Source organism: Ptiloglossa arizonensis, chromosome 7 (assembly GCF_051014685.1).
Source record: "Ptiloglossa arizonensis isolate GNS036 chromosome 7, iyPtiAriz1_principal, whole genome shotgun sequence".
Lineage (NCBI taxonomy): Eukaryota > Metazoa > Arthropoda > Insecta > Hymenoptera > Colletidae > Ptiloglossa > Ptiloglossa arizonensis.
Window position 1 is genome coordinate 8,693,951 of NC_135054.1, and position 17,720 is coordinate 8,711,670.

Genomic DNA, 17,720 nt, shown 5'->3' on the forward strand with positions numbered 1-17,720 from the left:
GGGAGAAAGAAATTTATAAAAGTTGTAAATAGATACGAAACTTAAGTGTAAAGCTGTGTGTGTAATTTACATAAATTCAAAATCGAACATACGTGTACGCTTCACTTCGCTCTATTCACCGAACTAAACGCGATTCTATTACCGTAAAAAATAAAAGCCGATTCTTACGCAGTATTAACATTATTCTGGCTCACGACGCTGAGAATGTATCCAACACAATGACAATGACGTCGACCAAGAATATATTTATTGGAAGTTATCATCGTTGAGTATACACAGTTCGTAGAATGACGCGATTAAGTTGCATTCTCTGTGCGAAATTGTGAACGAACGAACACTTTCGTTTTTGCAAATCTATGACAACGTGACTGTTGTCAAACGTGTTCGATGAAAAATTATACCGGTTGAGTGGAAGAAACAGTGAGTTCTATCGGAGCGTCATGAATCGACTGAAGAAAGTTTACATTCTTAAATGCCTAAAGCAAGCGCGACAGAATACAAATGCTTATTTCGCGACACTTTTCCCAAGAAAGGACCTTAGGTAAGTATTGAGGTAAGGTTGAACCTTGATATTAGTCCTCGCGATACGTAGCCTGTTACGTTGACAGAAGGTGTCGTTAAAGTTTCATCATTGTTGCGCAAAAAATTCTCATCCGGGTTAGAAATTATTACTGCTGTCTACGCGCAACATTTTCTATTCGTCGGGCCACAAATTAGATAGAGATAAGAAAGGTAAAATGCAGAGTGACGACGTTAATATTTTAAACGTATCCAGCGAATAGGGAACGAAAACAAGGCTATTATTTTATGTCTCCCCTGTAATGTGCTATCGGTGGTCTAAAGATTGTCTCGTCGGGGGATTCGTCTCGATACACGTGAGTTAGGCTAACAGACGCGCGTCATTCGCATTCAGGAAAAACATGAAAGAACACTCGAAGTCGTCGATCGATTATTTTATACTACCGAACAAGATTATTTGCAGTATAGCCGGAATGTGGCCTATCGACGAGAAGAGTTCAACGAGTAACAAAGTGTTTGCCTACTTCCGGTTGTTGTTCGCGTTAACCACGGTCAGTAACGTTTTCGTGCCAGAGATTCTGACAATAGTGGTGAACTGGGGCGATCTGCAGATTTTTACAGGTAATACGTCGGAGCACTGTTTAAAAAATTGCAATATATTCGAAACGTTCATTGAAGAGAGTTAACGTATCACGCGATATATTTTAACGTACCGTGATACAGGCTGCCGCAATTTTATCAAAGACAAATTTGTCTTATAATCTTAAGAACATTGACAATCAAAAACTGATGGAGAAGTAAAAAATAAAATAATTGCATTTTAGAATTAATTCTTAACGCGTATTACAGCAAGTAAAATTAATTTGTCTAAAACCTAAGCAAACTCGTTACAGTATGAGTCACTCTTTCAAGTATTTAACACAGTAATACTTTTTCAAGTATTTATCTCTTACTTTATTCTGTTGCGACAACTACGCGAAAGTAAACTTTAAAGAAATGACAAACGTAATCTACGATTCCGCTCGTATCGGAAACAATTTTTATCTGTCTAGTCGAAAATGCATCTTTAATGGCGTAACATTCGTGTATAATGAGTCAAAAAATAATCTGTACGTAATTGAAGAAGTAAAGTTTAAATCGTTTTTATAACTCACATTTATCCTGAATTGCAAGTAGATGTTGCCCATAAAATTCAGTATAAAAAACCTTGCCAATTACGGAATACCGGGAAACCGTATGTATTAACCCGTTTGTTATGACTGAGATGTATTTTTGTGCAACAATCAGAAATTTGTCTCATTATTTTGTAAAATGTGCATCTTTCTCAAATGGAAGCATCGTTTAAATTGTGCGACTATAAGAGAAACACGAATAAAAATTATCTGGACTTATCATCTTAAATACTTTTGTATAGTGGTAGCACTGATTTTTTATCCGCATCTCACGGGGAACTTCATTGTAGTTGACATTTAAATCGTGATCCGCGTAGCGTGACCTAACATTAATATTAACTATATTACAGTTTATACTGTTTTTCGTAGGGAACATTATTTTAAACAAATTGAACAATTTTGAGACGTTTCACCCTGTGTCGTGGGTTAGGTCAATGAAGAGAACACGGTCTATTTCGAAGGCAATTTCAGCTAAAGAAGAACTCGATAAAGATGAAACACAAACAAAATCAAAGGTTCGATAAAATCATTGTAAAAAATATAAATTTTTCTTTACTTTATTTCTATATGCACCTATGTTCCTTTCCATTGCGTATTTTAATTTGTAGTACAATTATTGTAACATCAACAACTTAGTATTTATTCAAGTAAACAACAATAATATGTTTTATTTATGACATGTAAGTAATTATAAACTGTGTATATATTTTTACCAGGATGATGAATATCATGTAATGGTAAAAGCTAAAAATGTAGAAAACCTAAAGATAAATGACACATTAAAAATGTTAAAAACTCAGACCGAAATTATTGATGCTACGAAGTCTTTGAATGAACAACCCTTGAAAGATATTAAGAGTTCTGAGAACACAGAAAAAAGGAAACTTAATTTAAAAAGTCTAAGGGACAGTAAGTCGGTTTAATGTTAAAATGTTCAAATACATTTGATACGTATGGGTTAAATAATTTGCTCGTATAGGGCATAAAATAATAAACGAGGAATTAAAACCAAATACACGTCCTGCAAAAAACAAACCTAGAGCTGTGGTAGATCTTAAAATGATGGAAGAAGAATTAAAACAACTAGAAGATCCACCTTTAACTACGTGGGAAAAAGAGATATGTTCTAATCGACTACCGTTGTCATTTTTTAATTCTCCCTGTGAAGAATTAGCTCAAAATTTATTAGGTAACTTTGTTAACTAGCTTTTCTTATTTAACTAAATATATTTATTTAAATCATTATGGACAAGTTGTTTTTTTATTTAGGGAAAGTATTAGTTCGTTACCTTGAAAATGGAACTATTTTAAAGGGTAGAATTGTTGAAACAGAAGGTTATTTAGGTGTAATTGATAAAGCTTCTCACACATATCAAAATAAAATAACTCCTCGTAATATACCAATGTATATGCTACCAGGTACTATCTATGTATATATGACATATGGCATGTATCATTGCTTCAATATATCTAGTCAAGGTGAGTGTAAATTAATAAGAATTTTAGAAAATATCTAATCACAAAACCCACAATCTTAAATAATTAAAATAAACTGTAACAAAGCATATCTAGAAATATAGTAACAAATATTTAGAGTCAGGAGCATATGTACAAATTAAATCAGTGGAACCGATACTTGGTCTTGATTATATGGAATTACTAAGAAATATGCAATTGGAAAAAAATCAAACAACAAAAAAAATTTTGAAAAATGTTCAACGCATCAAACGATATGAACTTTGTAACAGTCCATCCAAGATTTGTACAGCTTTTGTTATTGATGAAGATATTTTCAAAGGAAAAAAAATTTACAATTGTAACAATTTATGGATAGCACATGATCCTTATGTAAAATCCACTACTATTGTAGCAGCACATCTTAATAATAATTTGGATCATAATGAACAAAAAGTATGGCGATACTATGTGTTAGGAAGTTCTAGCGTTACTCGGAGAAATATCAAATCTGAAGAATTTGCTTATAATATCTAACAATTTGTATCTTCCATGTGTTATATTTTTCCACATAGAAATCTCCTGGTAAGATTTTAGGTGAGGGATGTGCTGTTTTGATAAGAGCTGCTGAACCTATAGAAGGTATTGAATGCATGGCCAGTCACCGAACTTCAACAAGAATATCAAGTGCACCAAAAAAATCTTTGACAAATTTAAAAACACATGAATTATGCAATGGACCATCAAAATTATGTATATCTTTTCAACTTCATAAAAAGCATAGTAAATACTCAATGTGTTCATGGAAACATTTGTGGATTGAAAATAGCAATATAGATGAGAAAATTAACATTGTGAAGTGTCCTAGAATAGGTATAGACGGTTATGGAGCAGAGTGGTCAAATAAACCATTACGGTATTATATTCACGGTAACAAAGCCGTGAGTAAACGAAATAAAGAAGCTGAATTGTTATTGCAACTAAATTAAATTATTAATCAATACAATGTATTTAAAACCTATTAAAATCATATATTTCTTAACATTTTGATACATTGCATGTGTTTATATTGCCACTTATACATATATAAAAGATTGTAATATCTATTTTGTATTGTTTCAAAATTTCCTCAGATTTTTATTCTTGCATTTACAAATTATAATACATTCAAAATAAACAGCTTCCATATTTAAAACGGTATAATACATATTTTCTTTATTACAAGCAATAATCTTGGCAAATAAGCATACCATACAACTTAAATGAATGTTTGTTGGAATATTATACAAACAAATTTATGTCCATTCCTTCATTACCCTTTCATAATCTTCCTCTTCAATAAATGGTTTATCTATAGTCCTGTAATATTATTTTTATTATTTTACTGTAATAGATATCAGAATACTTATTTAATTTGTATAAAAAGTATAAATTTATGTCAACAAAGGGACCATGTAAAGTGTTATACACAGATTTTAATGAAACTTCGTACGTAGGTAGAGAACCGAAAAATATTTGACTCGTTCTCAAAAAAATTTGTCATTCCGATTCTAATCTAAAAAATTCCAGAATCAACATATATGTAGCAACGGCTCTTCAATATTTCGATTTGGCGATGCCTCCCGCACAATATCTATTTTTTATTAAGATCTTATTTCTATAGCGACTTGCAAACTATCTTTTGCCTTGAAACACGATCCTATCTCCCTCTCTCTGCTATCCCATCTTACAATAGACTCTATTTGGACATTTACTACAATACTCAACATTTTAGAAAACATCGAGCAATAAAAGAAATTGTTTTGCTCATTAATTGTACGAGTACCTATGACAATCCGCAGGAAGGGAGTGTGACTGCATAAGTGGGGATCGCGACAAGAGACCGCTCCCCTAATCGCGAGTTTGGGCCTCATGGACGTCGCAACGAGGGCGACAGGTACGGGAGGAGCGTTTACGCTAAAGTCTCGCCTTTCCCTCTTCGCCCAACGTCCACAGGCGTGGGCAAACGAGGAGAGGCACTGGAAATCTTCCGCTATCTGGTTTCAGTGTTCATCTCAGGTCATGCAAAGATGATTACCATAGAAATTTTAGTGGATAGGCTCCGCATCCAGGGAAATCTCACATCTCTTCAACTTCACTTGAAATGATCGAAAAAATCTTAAAAAGATTCTCCCTACGAAAAAAAATATCTATGACAATACTATTGCTCTAAATCAAATTATGGCCCTAATCTTAAATTTAATGAGAACTAAACCCAGATCTCACAATTATGAAACTTCGACCGAAGCTGATGAACTACAGCTTTACTTACAACAATAGCATTGCTATAGATATTTATTTAACCAATGAACAAAACAAACGCCAAACGATCTTTAATGCTCAATATTTCGTAACCTGTTGACTATTAGAGTAGCCGAATATAGATTAAATATTTTTCGGTTTCCTATCTGTTTACAAAGTTCAATTAAAATCGATGTGTAATAATCTATATGGTTTACTTCTAAAATAACTCACTCTATCATAAGTTCTCCACAATATAAACATTCAGAGGCTACTAATTCATCAATATCAGCTTTGATTTGATCTTTTTTAGATAAAGATGTAGACCCAACTGATGTAATATCTGGTTTATTTGAAAGAGTAGTAAGTTGTTGTTGAAGGTCAGCGAGCTTTGTCCTTTGATCCATTGACAACATAGGTGTCAATGCAGCTACAAGACAATCACTATGAAATCTATGTCCACATGGAAATACATAAAATGGTCGCAAAAGCAATTGAACATCACAAATATTGCATGTATCCTTTGCATGTACAAATGTACACCTGAAAGAAATTTTAGTTATATTATGGCACTAAATAATTTGTCATTATTTTTTTATTTACCTTGTTCTAAACTCCTGTATATCATTCCTAATAAGTTCAGCTGCTTTTATTGCTTCTTCCATTTCTTCCTTGAGATCTTGAATATGTAGGTTATATTCCTGTCAATTATAATTGAAATATATCTATAATAGTAATTGCATATATATCTAATAAGGCAATAACATGTTGCATGTAAAATTATTTTACCTGTAATGAATTGCAAATAGCATCTTTAAAGTGATCTATCGTAACAAAATCTGAAAAAAATGGTAGTATGTCTTCTATTCTGACTATATCACAATCTTGTAAAAATTTCATTGCTTGCTGTATATCATCTTTCTCTCGAACCACATGTTCAGCTAAAATTTAAATCAATATAAATTGAGATAAAGATCAAAGATTAATGCTTACATTTTCATCAATTACCTATTTTTAACCATAATTTCTTCCGTAATTCTTCATTATTATCAGATGGCATTGCAGCTATTTGTTTAGCAAGATCAACACTTTTTGTCAAAGCTAAATCAACTGCTGTCGTCCAGAGTCCAAGTAAAGCAGACAATTGTACACATGCTTTGGTTAAACCAACTTCTTGACATAATCGTAATGCATAATGCACATCGTAATGTACCATATTTATATCTTGTCCTAAAAAGACATTAAGTACTTTAATAAAATATAATCTTTTTTCAATATTTCACATCGGACAATGTACACAGAAAATTACCTTGAGAAATAATGTAGCGCATTACTTCACTTTGTGCATAACGAGCATATAATGACAATAAGAAATTATGAATTGTCTGTTCCTGGCAGCTTAGTTTATACACACAAAACTCCAGATATCTGATTATTTGTTTTGCCTATAATGCCAAATTCTTATAAATCCTTTAAAAATTATAAACTACTGTAAATTATAGATATCTTACATGTTGTTCACCACTGTTACAAGACACTAAAGCTGGAAGAAGTTTGGATGGTTTTAATAAAGGACCTTGTAATATTAAAGCAGTCACTGTAGGACGTGGTATTTCTTGTAATAGAATACCAGAAAATTGATAAAAGAGATCTTTATTATTTTGACTTTTCAAAACTTCAAGGGCTTCTAAGTAATTATTTTCATACAAATGCTGACGTATCACATTTTCATAATTGCAATGCATTATAGTTAAACGTATAAGATTATCTTTATCACCATGACTTGCTATTAAATCATATATAGTACTACGATTTCTTTTTACACATTCCTAAAATCAAAATAATTTTTTATATACTCCAAAAAATTATAATTTTATAAAGTAACGTAGTATTTTTCAATTAATACCTCAACTTTTGGTATTGCAAGAAACCCATCAAATTGTTTCTGTAGTTCTGAGTATTGTGGATCATGTAAATATGATGTATTATTACTCCGTAATACACCCATTTGATTCATAAATAATTCAATTACCCATACAACAATCATAGTTATTTGTGTTTTATCTCTTGCTTTTAATCCTTCAAGTTTCTATACATAAAAAGTTGTGTTACTTTAAATGTTTAAACTTCAAACAATTTTGAATAAAGAAATCCAGCACCTTTTTAAGAAATGTTTTTAAAGCCTCTATTTGCCCTTCTTCAAGAAATTTTATAGAAATTTCTTCAAATGATGAATGAGTGTCTGCATAAGTGAGAGCACTTTTCTCATATCTGTAAAACAATATTTCAATAAATTTATGAACTATGTCATAAAATTAGTATCTAAAATTCAACATACTCTTTATTTTTAAAAAACATTTCTGCTTGTTTTACAAGTACTTGATCTATATGTGCTGGATTATCTGAACAATATTCTTTAGCAAGCTCAAATTCACCTTTATCAACATAAACCTGTATAAGAATAACACACATAAATAGTAATATAAATAAAAAACATTTCACTATATGCATTGATTTACCTGCCAAACATTTCTATCCTCTTTATTAATTTTATATTTAAATACTGCCCAATCACTATAAGCCCATACTGAACGAGTTACATGATCTTTAGTAATATTAAGTAAATTTCCAACAGACTGTGAAAATTAAAATTGTTTGAATTATATAATTTAGATTTAAACTATACATACATATTATCATATTTTTTATCCATTATACATACATCATTATAGATGTCCTCAAATATCAATTCTTGATTTAAAAGAGATACGCCTTTTACATGATTTGTATAAAGTAACAATACATGAAATTCTGTTAAAACAAAAGACAGTGGATGAGCTGTTGAGACATTATCTATGACACTTGTTTCAGAAGATCCTAACATTTTTCGATTTATTAATATACTTTTTGCATGTATATTTGGATCAACCTAGGCAAAATGAGATTGCTTTAAAATTGAATTTTTATACCACATTCTTACAAACAAAAAATTTTAATAACTTTTACCTGACCATATATTATACCAGCTTCAGTTAACCAACCAAATGTCTTTGGAAATGCACCAAGTGCAGGATAATAAAATTGCATTTTAGAATAAGGCAAGGAACTTATTACATCAGTAAAGCTTTCTGGAGAAATGTTACTTTTAAATAATTATTATAGATATAGTTATTGATGTAAATGTATATAGTCAAAAATTTACCTTCCATATTCAAATACTTATTAAAAACTTGTTGCAATAAGGGTTTTTCTTCTAGGTTTTGTACTGATCCAATATATTGATAAATGCGTATGAGAGTAGTGACAATAATTATATATGTATCTGTATTTGGTATTTTGTGGAATTCTAATCCAGTAATAGGTGGTTTAGCATTTTCTCCTATATCAAAAACCTACAATATAAAATAAATAGAATTGATCATATAATAATACTGAATATTCTTTACATTATGGTAAATTATGATTTTATGATGTGAAAACAACATAGTGTTAATAAGCAAATATTGTGAAGATGAAAAATTTAAATTTAAAGCAAAAAAATATTACAGGTGTTTTGCATATGCAGAAAGTTGAACTTACCAATCCTTCTACCTCTTTAGCATCATAAAGAGGTAAGTAGTTGGGAAGCTTTGGAAATAATGAATAATGATATGAGGGAAGTACCTCTATTATTATGAACTGATAATGTACACTAATAATGATATAATTGAAAATTAATTTTACATTTTATTTATACCTGACGCCAATATTGCTCCAAGCTTGTATTAAATATTTTATCACCATTTAAACCAATTTCTGTTTCAAAAATAAGAGCTTTTGAAGTTCCTAAGAGAATTGGACCTGTAGTAGTTTCAGAGGTATTTGCAAAGTTCCACCCAACAGCAGTAATTTCATGTCCTTTAAATTTACCTGCCTAAATAAAAAAATCTTGAGGAGTGTATACTGCTTTTAAAACTGGTTCAGTTATGGAATTAATGTTAATTCCATAATATTTAACATTATGTTTGTTCTACTTATTCATTTCATTTACCTGTTTTAATTTTGTTGTTTTTCTATGTAAATAAAATAACTCAGGTGGTGAATTATCTTGATTTTTTGAAACCAAAGTTATTAATAAATGATTACCCAATGGATCAAGAAACATTCCTGATATTTTCATGTTCACTGTATATTTCGATATGTCAATCTCTAAAATAAATGTCCCACATCATAAGTTCATATCTTTTATATATCATTAAAGCACTAAAATTTCTACCTTCTGGTGTATCTGGATGTTTCATATCAATACGCAGAAGAATACTATTAGCCATAGCAATAACAATTATATTATTATTAACAACAAGATGTAAAATTTTGTCAGATGGTAGGAAATTAACTTTCTGTTTTATAAAAATCGGTCCATCATTTTGTAATTTCATTTGGATAAATCCTGCTGTACTCTAAAAATTTAATGAAATACATATTTTTCAATACACTTTCTCTTAAAAGCAATGAGATAACAATAACACAGAACACAAAATACTTTTTACTTTCTTTATTAATATTTTATAACTTTGTCTTAAAAATATTTGAAGAACTTAATTAATTAAATAATATATTATAGCTAAAATCAAAGATCAAAGTTTATACATATACTTTTTCGTATACAATCAAGCAGAAAATAATATGCATAAAATCAAGTTTGTAGAGACTATAGCTTTAATTGCATTATAAATAAAGATAAAAGAAACTTGAATTATATATAAAGAGACTTACAATATCAGGATGAATTTGTGGTGCTTGTAGTTGTTTTGATCGCTGAGAGGGTTGCTTATATTGATTAAATATTGTTGTCATCTTGTTGATTTATTTAAAACTATTCACTTTTCTACAATGAAACATAAATAAAATCTATGTACTTTACAGGTCAAATACAAAATACGAATAACATTGCACCTATACTTACACTTTAAACTGTACAATAATTTTAATCCCATTTATTTTATCATTTCACATTAAAGTTTTATAAGTTACAAATACACACAAAAAGAAATTTGATATATAAAGATTAACCTTAATTTTTGCACAATATATTATAAATGTAATTATGGATCATGAGTCAACACATATTATTAGTAATTCACAATTACACAAAATACGCTCTTATATTGATATACAATCGTTCACATTTATTAGAGCCAATTCGTATCGTTTAAAGGGAATACGTCAAACGCAAAGTGTCAAGCGTAAACGTACCTACTGCGTTAGTCACATTTTCGTTACCCGTCCATTGATAGGAAGTGCTAGTACACATTACATGTATGTATCTCGAATGTGTCAATAAGCACTACTCGAATTTTCAACGTGTGAAGCGTCAGAAATCGCCATCTTGAAATCATTATAATTGGCGAGTGTTCGTATATGCGACGTTCAACGAATAGTATATACTATAGTGAGTAAAATATAAAAACTGTCCTTTTTCATCATAGACAAAGTATTTTCGTTTGCAACTACATATATTGAAAAATCTTGCAAACGATTTCTTCGTACAAAGTGTATGATAAATGTATAAAACAACAGTATTGATAGGAAAAAGTGAGTGATTGTTCGTATAGTTTTACTGTAATTATACACACATTTTGTTTTGCTGATGGGTTATATTGAGGTCATAAATATAGGTTATGTGTTTGTTTTATTTTATCGATTAATAACCGAAATTCAACTATTACTATGTTATTTGTTAAATAATTTAGTATATAAAGAAGAATATTGTATTGAATTATATTTATATGTAATGTATAAGTATTATTACAATAATATTGACACAAGTTATCATAAAACCACATATTCTAAGTATCATAGAGAGATTTGAATCTCAATGCAGTAAAATAGTTTAGAAAAACAATTTTTAATACAACGTAATAAATCTTACGTCGACATAATCAATTCAAAAATAATTGCACAAATAATTTTATAAGAAAAAGAAAAAACTGTCTTAATAAATAATGTTTCTTTTATTATCCGAATGCATCATTGTATTATTTGAGTGTGATACAGTATTTAATTTTACAGAAATATGTATGCAACTGCCCTATGTTAGCTCTAGGAGCACTTTCATTTCTTTACAAAATATGAGTACTATTGTAGAAAATAACCCAATAGAACTTTCAATAAGAAAAAAATTAATAGATTCTTTAAATCCATCTTATATTAAAGTAATAAATGAATCTTATATGCATAATGTTCCTAAAGGATCTGAAACACATTTCAAAGTAATTGTTGTATCCGATGTATTTAAAGATAAACCACTTCTTAAGGTAAGAATCTTAATGTTCATTCAAAAAGAGTATAATTCACTCAAAATAATTAATTTTATATAATTTTGAGATTATATTCTTAATTATTTCCCATAAATGAGTTCTAATCACACTATTTAAGTCACAGAATCATCCATAGGCATGGGTAAGAATACCCTTACCCTAAGTCTTATATTATATCAACACACACGCACACACACACATGCATGCACAAAACTTACTGAAGCATGGAATCTCTTCAGAATGCAGTTCTCCTTATGAATATGAGCACCATTCCAATGTTTGCAAAAAGAAACGGGCAGTAAAAATTACACAAAATATTGACTGATTCTCCATTTATGATAATGTAAATTTATCTTGAAAAATTTTATTTGCTTCTTAATAAATATAGATAGGGTATTTGTTTGGGCTTCCCCTCTGTTAATGGTGCTCCCATCACATACAATGTTTTTCAAATAGACAATGCTATTTATATTAATATTTGTCCTAATGAACCTAGAAATTTATGTAAAAAATTGAATTTTATTTATTTAGCGTCATCAAATAATAAATAAGTTATTGCAAGCAGAATTAGAAGATGGAGTACATGCATTATCAATAGTAGTAAGTGTCAGACAAACACTTTCAAATAGAGCCCAGATCATAACATAATATAATCTGAATATAAATTTGTTTTACCGTTTCTTTCCAAAGGCAAAAACAACTGATCAATGGGAAGACAATAATAAAATAACTCCAAGTCCAGCTTGCAAGGGTGGTTTTGGAAGATGATTGCTTAAACTCTAGTAATGAAATAATTATATTATACTCGTGCTCAAATCATGTGTAGCACTCCATATCAAATATATTCTTTAATTGTGAATTCATAAATTCAAATTAATGTGTATTATAAAAAATATTTAATTAAAATCGAATTAAGAATAAGAGAAGAAATAAAAAAGTACATTAATGTCATAAAGCAAAAGTATCCAGTCTTAATTTTCCCTCATTTTCAGTGAAATAAAGTATATCAGCCATAGATTGTTCTGCAATTGCTTCTTCTGCTCTATCGTGCATCTGCAAAGTATATATGATTTATAAAAAATTGTTGTACTTTTAAAATTTGTACACTTTTTAATTTTTCATTTTATCTATTATTTTACATACCCCTCTAAAAGGTATATCAGTAGGAGGACATTTAAAATTTGGTCCAAAGTTTACGGAAACTGTAGCACTTTTATGAACAGATATTGTAGGATAATAAGCTCCTTTGTTGATATCTATAAATGCTTCACCTTGATTTACACCATTTTTATAAAAGGTAATTTTACTGCCATCCAGAGGTTTTAGAGCCTTAAGTGCTTCAGGTACTTGATCCTTTTCTTCATAGTAAAGATGACTTTTAAACTTTACTAAAGGCTAATTTGTAAATATTTGATAGTTCATAAGTAACATATGAAAATGCACTAAACATATGTATATTTTTTACTTACTCGATCTTTATATGTGTTTGGTAAGTGTGAAGCATCATGTGTATCAGGTAAAGTTATTAGGAATCCTAAGGTATCGCCTTCTCCATAACTGTTATTGTAATGTTTACCTCTACTTTCATGAAACCGTGTACCTTTCCTATTAATAAAATGTATGAAGCAATATTTTTTTACACGAACATTTTCCTATACTTAAATTCCTATTAATGTGTTTAGTTGTACCTAGATCTCCAAGAATATCCAAATTTATCATAACCAAGTGGAGCCTGTAAATTAGCATATTCTTGACCCCATCCTAGTCTAGTGGCTGAACCTTCTGGCATTTCTTCAATAGTTGCTTCCCAGTACCATGTTCCCCTACTTACATCTAAAAATGTTCACATCACCTGTACAATATATAGTATATAAAACGTAAAAATTCGTTACAATTTGATTTATGTTTATTGAAATAATAATAAAAAATCGTATTTCTGACATACTATGTGTGGCCCTAACCATACAATAGCCTTTTTCGCCAGTAACTGCCAGCCTGTCTTCAGAGACTCTAAGCTGTGGAGCTCGATCATGTAATGCAAGTAAAACTGTACTTGGACTCAAGCCTCTGTAGAGCCACCCAGGAATAGGTTTCCCTGCCCAATCACTACTTTCGTCAAATTCCTATAAAATAATATGTACTCTAATAATGCAACATATTTATGCAATGTTACAAGATCTAGGATCTTACAGGTTTCAATAAAAAAAATTACTGTAATATCATACCTGTCTAAATGGTGCATGAGGATCAGGTTCGGCAAGAATATATCTGTAGCCGTCTTTATTAAAAGGATGTTCAAGAGGATATCCATGAGCAGGTAATTTAGGAGCTGTCATATCCGAACCTCTCCCTTTTTTGCCAGGTCCTGTACCTGCTCCTTCTCCAGGGAACTTGCGTTTTGCATTGCGACCACGAAGTCCTCCACTAAGTGGCACTAAATTTTCCATAATAGCACTTATTAAGATACTCACGTAATTAATTTTAATATGTTATTGTTGAAAGTATGCCTTAACACAAGAACATAATAAAATTAATTTATATCCAATTTGAATTATAAAGTTATTTGCATACTATACTAATAATTACTAATAATTACTTAGAATAGGTATTTTATACTGTGTATTGATGTTAGATCTCACTAAAGAATTTTTAAAAAAGTAGAACTTATTTGTGTTATAGGCATTATGATTAAGCAGAATGATGTATGATATCATGGCACTGATTAATTTCTGGATAAGATAAGAACTAACTAAAATAAAAGTAAAGGAACTGAGAATCTAATGATAAAAGCAGATACATACAAGATGGGATATAATTCATGGTACATCTGAAAAGAAAATGATTCTAAAAAAATGTCTCAAAGACAGAACAACATCTATTCATTTGGGTTTTTTTAACTCAAAAATCATGATTGTAAAATCTTGACAATTATATTTATCTATAACTTATTTTTGTTTATGGTTTTAAAAATCAAGGATGACACAGTTGTAAATAACACAACAGTTTATTAATTTATTTGAGATTTAATAATTTACATGAATTGCTACAAATATTACTTTGTAATTATTATCTGAAAAAAGGTCCTGAATGAATTTATAAGTCATGAATTTAATATTATTTCGATTTTTAATTCTTCAACAATTTTATCATTTTATTCTATAAATTACAAAAGTTGTTTAGTACCTTCTACATATACTTTTGTGTACATTATTTATTTAAAATGTAATGGGATTATACCATTGTAACAATCTACTAGAAATTAAAAATCGATTAAGATAGTAACTAATAGGAAACAAAGTGTGCTACTGTTAATATTTTTAAACATAACTATAAGTAGAAATAATCATTTATAAAAGTGCATTATTGAAGACATAGTTCAATGCATGCATATACCATAAACTCACAAAATCAATTTTCTCAAAAATAAAGGATTGTATAAAACTATTTCATTAGAAATAAAATATAATTTATTTTTTAATTTAAAAATTATAAGAGTTTTGTTAAGCTCAAATATGGTCTTTGTTAAATATATGTAAAATAAGTATTTCTATAAATATTTAAAATAACAGCAAAAGTAATAATATTAAAATAAATTATTTTTAACTATTGCTATGTTTTAAAACTAATATATAATTTTTAAAAACATTTTACATTACTCTATAACGAGATTAGAATACAACTAATTTTCACATACACTTACCAACATGCTGAACACCCATTTCGGTTACTTTTAAATGTCCACCCTTAATCATGGCTTCATAATTTGGTTTAATCATTAGAAGATCAGAACATACAAGTCCAAACAATTGACCATCCGGACCACTTTCTTCAATAGTAAATAATGTTCCAACATCTTTTAATAGTGCTCTATGTATCTGCAGTAAAACACGTTTTACCACTTTTAAAATAATTTTTTAACGATTCTAGAGCAAGAAATATATATAAATATCATTTGTTAATAAATATTAAAATTAACTTAATATACTGTGTTACATGTATACTATATAAGTAAATTATTTTTTCACAGTGAAATATTCGTAGTTTTTTTTTTATATTCAAATATATAATTATTTATAAATACAGTAACTTGAACTGAATGTATATTGATAAAATAGTTTTTTATTCTATTTAAGGTATTGTTATAAACTACTGTAATTATTATTTATATTTAATTATAAAAATTAAAAGTATACAAATTAAAACTTATTATGTAACAAATTTAGTATAAGTTTATATAAAACATGCATTACTTATGAGTAAACTAGGTAAAATCGATACTTTTTACATTTTTATCATTGCATATAATCAATGGACATTAGTAATAGTAAAAATGTTACTTACAGTGGCATGCCAAGATTGAGTGACTCTGCGTGGCATTGTAGTCATACTATCCCAATGACACTCAATAAAAGGAATAATGTCTTTGTCCTTATGAAAAAGTGTTCTTTGTTCATTTTCTTTCTGAGATATTTGCAACAGATTTGCTATTGCTGTGACACACATTTGTGGAAATGCTAAAATATCAAAGTTTTATAATGTGTAATCAGCAAAGATGTAGACAAGTTAATGAAATAAGTAATAACAACTGGACCGTTAATAAAATATATTCTTACGTGCTTGATTTTTTTTAAAACTTTCTAAACCCGTGGGAGAACAATTTTTGCACATAAATATATAGTTCATCATAAAGGGTACTAATTTACCCAATTGATATCCAATACAAGATTCATGAAACCATCTCAAACAGCTAGCACATAATAATTCTACAATATTTAGATTTCTTTCCTTTCCACTAAAAAGAATAGTAAAAGTGTGTAGCAGTCTATCATATACTTTTCTGTATTATTTCCTCAAATCTATGTAAATTACCAGTAACAGTTTCCAGTTTCATTGTTGGTTCGACCATTAGGTTTCTCAGTAATTTCTTCCGGCTTATGTTTCTGTTTACTTTTATCATCAGGTTTTATTTTTATCTTATCTTCGATTGGTTCAGTTTGTGCTTCATCTACCTTATCGATTGGACTATAAAAAATATATTATCATATAATTGTACAGTTTATAAGACAAAATAATAATACATAACCTTAAAAGTGTTACACATGTCACTCGATCAAGAAACATTCAATCGTTAAATGTATAAAAGATTTTTTGTCGTTAGTGGAATTGTTTATACATTATACAAATATATAAATACATATACATAGAAAGTGGAAATACCTTTCGAACTTTTCTTCCGACATGTCTAATTCAAGAAGTTTGTATTGTTTTCAAATTGTCGCTTTCTGTCTTATTTCTGGCTTGCCTTAGATTTTGTGTTTATCGTTGCACAATAATATACATATCAAGCGTATGTACTCATGTATGTATACAATTGTACATACATTACCCAATTGACAATATAAATTAATATTTAAAACTCGATTCATCACCCTGTATCACTTGTACGCTACTATTCATTTAGAAATAAAGAGATAAGGTAACTTACAGTCGGACATATAAAAGATAGGTTAATTATTCGCACGTAGTTAAAGCTGAACACAATAACAACACTAATTATAATGTGTTGTCAATTCTGATGATAGTAAAGTGGTAAAATTTGAAAACTTCTACAGGATAATTTGTTCGTATTCAATTAAGTAATAAAAGTAAAATGTAATTATTACATCTGCTTTAAATGTTACTTTAAATTCGTTATATTACATTTTATTATACTTTTATAGTAATAACATTTAGAAAATTGAATTGTCGATAAACAGAAAAATATTAGTTAAATTACACGAGAGCTTGTTTCAAAGTACGGAATAATATTCTATGTCATATGTTACTAGAAATGATTACAGGATCTAACGGGACAGGCACTGCAACGTCTTTTATGCAAATAAATAAGTTTTATTTATCTATAAAAGTATAAAGAGCATATTTCATGATTTTACACGAATTGTTGTAAGTTGGTACAATTTCTTTTAGAAATCATTGAAATTAAACTTAACTCTTT

General features: G+C 29.0%; 4 protein-coding genes across 10 annotated transcripts; 2 read left to right on the forward strand and 2 right to left on the reverse strand.

Moving 5' to 3' along the window:
* Positions 1–1,976: 1,976 nt before the first annotated feature.
* On the forward strand, positions 1,977–4,491 carry LOC143148984 (putative 3-methyladenine DNA glycosylase). 3 transcript variants are annotated; one of them, XM_076315866.1, is made up of 5 exons: positions 1,977–2,206; positions 2,408–2,600; positions 2,671–2,880; positions 2,961–3,170; positions 3,744–4,491. In XM_076315866.1, the coding sequence occupies exons 1-5, from the start codon at positions 2,126–2,128 to the stop codon at positions 4,133–4,135; spliced, it is 1,086 nt and encodes a 361-aa protein (XP_076171981.1). In that variant the 5' UTR covers positions 1,977–2,125; the 3' UTR covers positions 4,136–4,491. The 3 variants fall into 3 exon arrangements, with proteins under 3 accessions (XP_076171981.1, XP_076171982.1, XP_076171980.1); XM_076315867.1 differs by having other exon boundaries at positions 3,737–3,866; XM_076315865.1 differs by having other exon boundaries at positions 3,286–3,835.
* Positions 4,157–10,810, reverse strand: Dor (vacuolar protein sorting-associated protein 18 dor). Of its 2 annotated transcripts, none has more exons than XM_076315861.1 (19): positions 10,662–10,810; positions 10,182–10,293; positions 9,682–9,865; positions 9,457–9,614; positions 9,163–9,339; positions 8,629–8,818; positions 8,433–8,554; positions 8,149–8,355; positions 7,946–8,062; positions 7,765–7,877; positions 7,586–7,697; positions 7,333–7,515; positions 6,938–7,255; positions 6,736–6,871; positions 6,435–6,656; positions 6,216–6,367; positions 6,030–6,127; positions 5,661–5,969; positions 4,157–4,505 (listed from the first exon to the last, which is right to left on the reverse strand). In XM_076315861.1, the coding sequence occupies exons 2-19, from the start codon at positions 10,260–10,262 to the stop codon at positions 4,442–4,444; spliced, it is 2,943 nt and encodes a 980-aa protein (XP_076171976.1). In that variant the 5' UTR covers positions 10,263–10,293; positions 10,662–10,810; the 3' UTR covers positions 4,157–4,441. The 2 variants fall into 2 exon arrangements, with proteins under 2 accessions (XP_076171976.1, XP_076171977.1); XM_076315862.1 differs by having other exon boundaries at positions 10,372–10,797.
* LOC143148985 (DNA-binding transcriptional regulator BolA) lies at positions 10,610–14,763 on the forward strand. 3 transcript variants are annotated; one of them, XR_012992656.1, is made up of 5 exons: positions 10,610–10,857; positions 11,478–11,722; positions 12,257–12,325; positions 12,416–14,042; positions 14,405–14,763. XR_012992656.1 is itself a non-coding variant. In XM_076315869.1 (4 exons), the coding sequence occupies exons 1-4, from the start codon at positions 10,970–10,972 to the stop codon at positions 12,491–12,493; spliced, it is 423 nt and encodes a 140-aa protein (XP_076171984.1). In that variant the 5' UTR covers positions 10,864–10,969; the 3' UTR covers positions 12,494–14,185. The 3 variants fall into 3 exon arrangements, 1 of the variants encoding a protein (XP_076171984.1); XR_012992655.1 differs by lacking the exon at positions 10,610–10,857 and adding an exon at positions 10,864–11,000 and having other exon boundaries at positions 14,405–14,758; XM_076315869.1 differs by lacking the exons at positions 10,610–10,857; positions 14,405–14,763 and adding an exon at positions 10,864–11,000 and having other exon boundaries at positions 12,416–14,185.
* Positions 11,650–17,331, reverse strand: Ash2 (set1/Ash2 histone methyltransferase complex subunit ASH2). 2 transcript variants are annotated; one of them, XM_076315864.1, is made up of 12 exons: positions 16,943–17,331; positions 16,595–16,747; positions 16,339–16,517; positions 16,067–16,239; positions 15,426–15,600; positions 13,951–14,159; positions 13,671–13,848; positions 13,414–13,558; positions 13,195–13,330; positions 12,869–13,120; positions 12,667–12,778; positions 11,651–12,504 (listed from the first exon to the last, which is right to left on the reverse strand). In XM_076315864.1, the coding sequence occupies exons 1-11, from the start codon at positions 16,963–16,965 to the stop codon at positions 12,674–12,676; spliced, it is 1,728 nt and encodes a 575-aa protein (XP_076171979.1). In that variant the 5' UTR covers positions 16,966–17,331; the 3' UTR covers positions 11,651–12,504; positions 12,667–12,673. The 2 variants fall into 2 exon arrangements, with proteins under 2 accessions (XP_076171978.1, XP_076171979.1); XM_076315863.1 differs by having other exon boundaries at positions 11,650–12,778.
* Between the last annotated feature and the right edge of the window lie 389 nt (positions 17,332–17,720).

What these genes read in the sequence shown, in the direction of transcription:
- LOC143148984 (XM_076315865.1), top strand. Translation starts at nt 2,126, where the DNA reads ATGAAGAGAACACGGTCTATTTCGAAGGCAATTTCAGCTAAAGAAGAA. An exon ending in ATTAGCTCAAAATTTATTAG is followed by an intron (nt 2,881 to 2,960) that starts GTAACTTTGTTA and finishes TTTTTTATTTAG; the next exon opens with GGAAAGTATTAGTTCGTTAC. An exon ending in CTTCAATATATCTAGTCAAG is followed by an intron (nt 3,171 to 3,285) that starts GTGAGTGTAAAT and finishes ACAAATATTTAG; the next exon opens with AGTCAGGAGCATATGTACAA.
- Ash2 (XM_076315863.1), bottom strand. Translation starts at nt 16,965, where the DNA reads ATGTCGGAAGAAAAGTTCGAAAG. An exon ending in CTCAATCTTGGCATGCCACT is followed by an intron (nt 15,601 to 16,066) that starts GTAAGTAACATT and finishes GTTTTACTGCAG; the next exon opens with ATACATAGAGCACTATTAAA. An exon ending in CTCATGCACCATTTAGACAG is followed by an intron (nt 13,849 to 13,950) that starts GTATGATATTAC and finishes ATTATTTTATAG; the next exon opens with GAATTTGACGAAAGTAGTGA.
- Dor (XM_076315861.1), bottom strand. Translation starts at nt 10,262, where the DNA reads ATGACAACAATATTTAATCAATATAAGCAACCCTCTCAGCGATCAAAA. An exon ending in CTGGTATAATATATGGTCAG is followed by an intron (nt 8,356 to 8,432) that starts GTAAAAGTTATT and finishes CATTTTGCCTAG; the next exon opens with GTTGATCCAAATATACATGC. An exon ending in CTATTTGCAATTCATTACAG is followed by an intron (nt 6,128 to 6,215) that starts GTAAAATAATTT and finishes TATAATTGACAG; the next exon opens with GAATATAACCTACATATTCA.
- LOC143148985 (XM_076315869.1), top strand. Translation starts at nt 10,970, where the DNA reads ATGTATAAAACAACAGTATTGATAGGAAAAA. An exon ending in AAGATAAACCACTTCTTAAG is followed by an intron (nt 11,723 to 12,256) that starts GTAAGAATCTTA and finishes TTATTTATTTAG; the next exon opens with CGTCATCAAATAATAAATAA. An exon ending in TACATGCATTATCAATAGTA is followed by an intron (nt 12,326 to 12,415) that starts GTAAGTGTCAGA and finishes TTCTTTCCAAAG; the next exon opens with GCAAAAACAACTGATCAATG.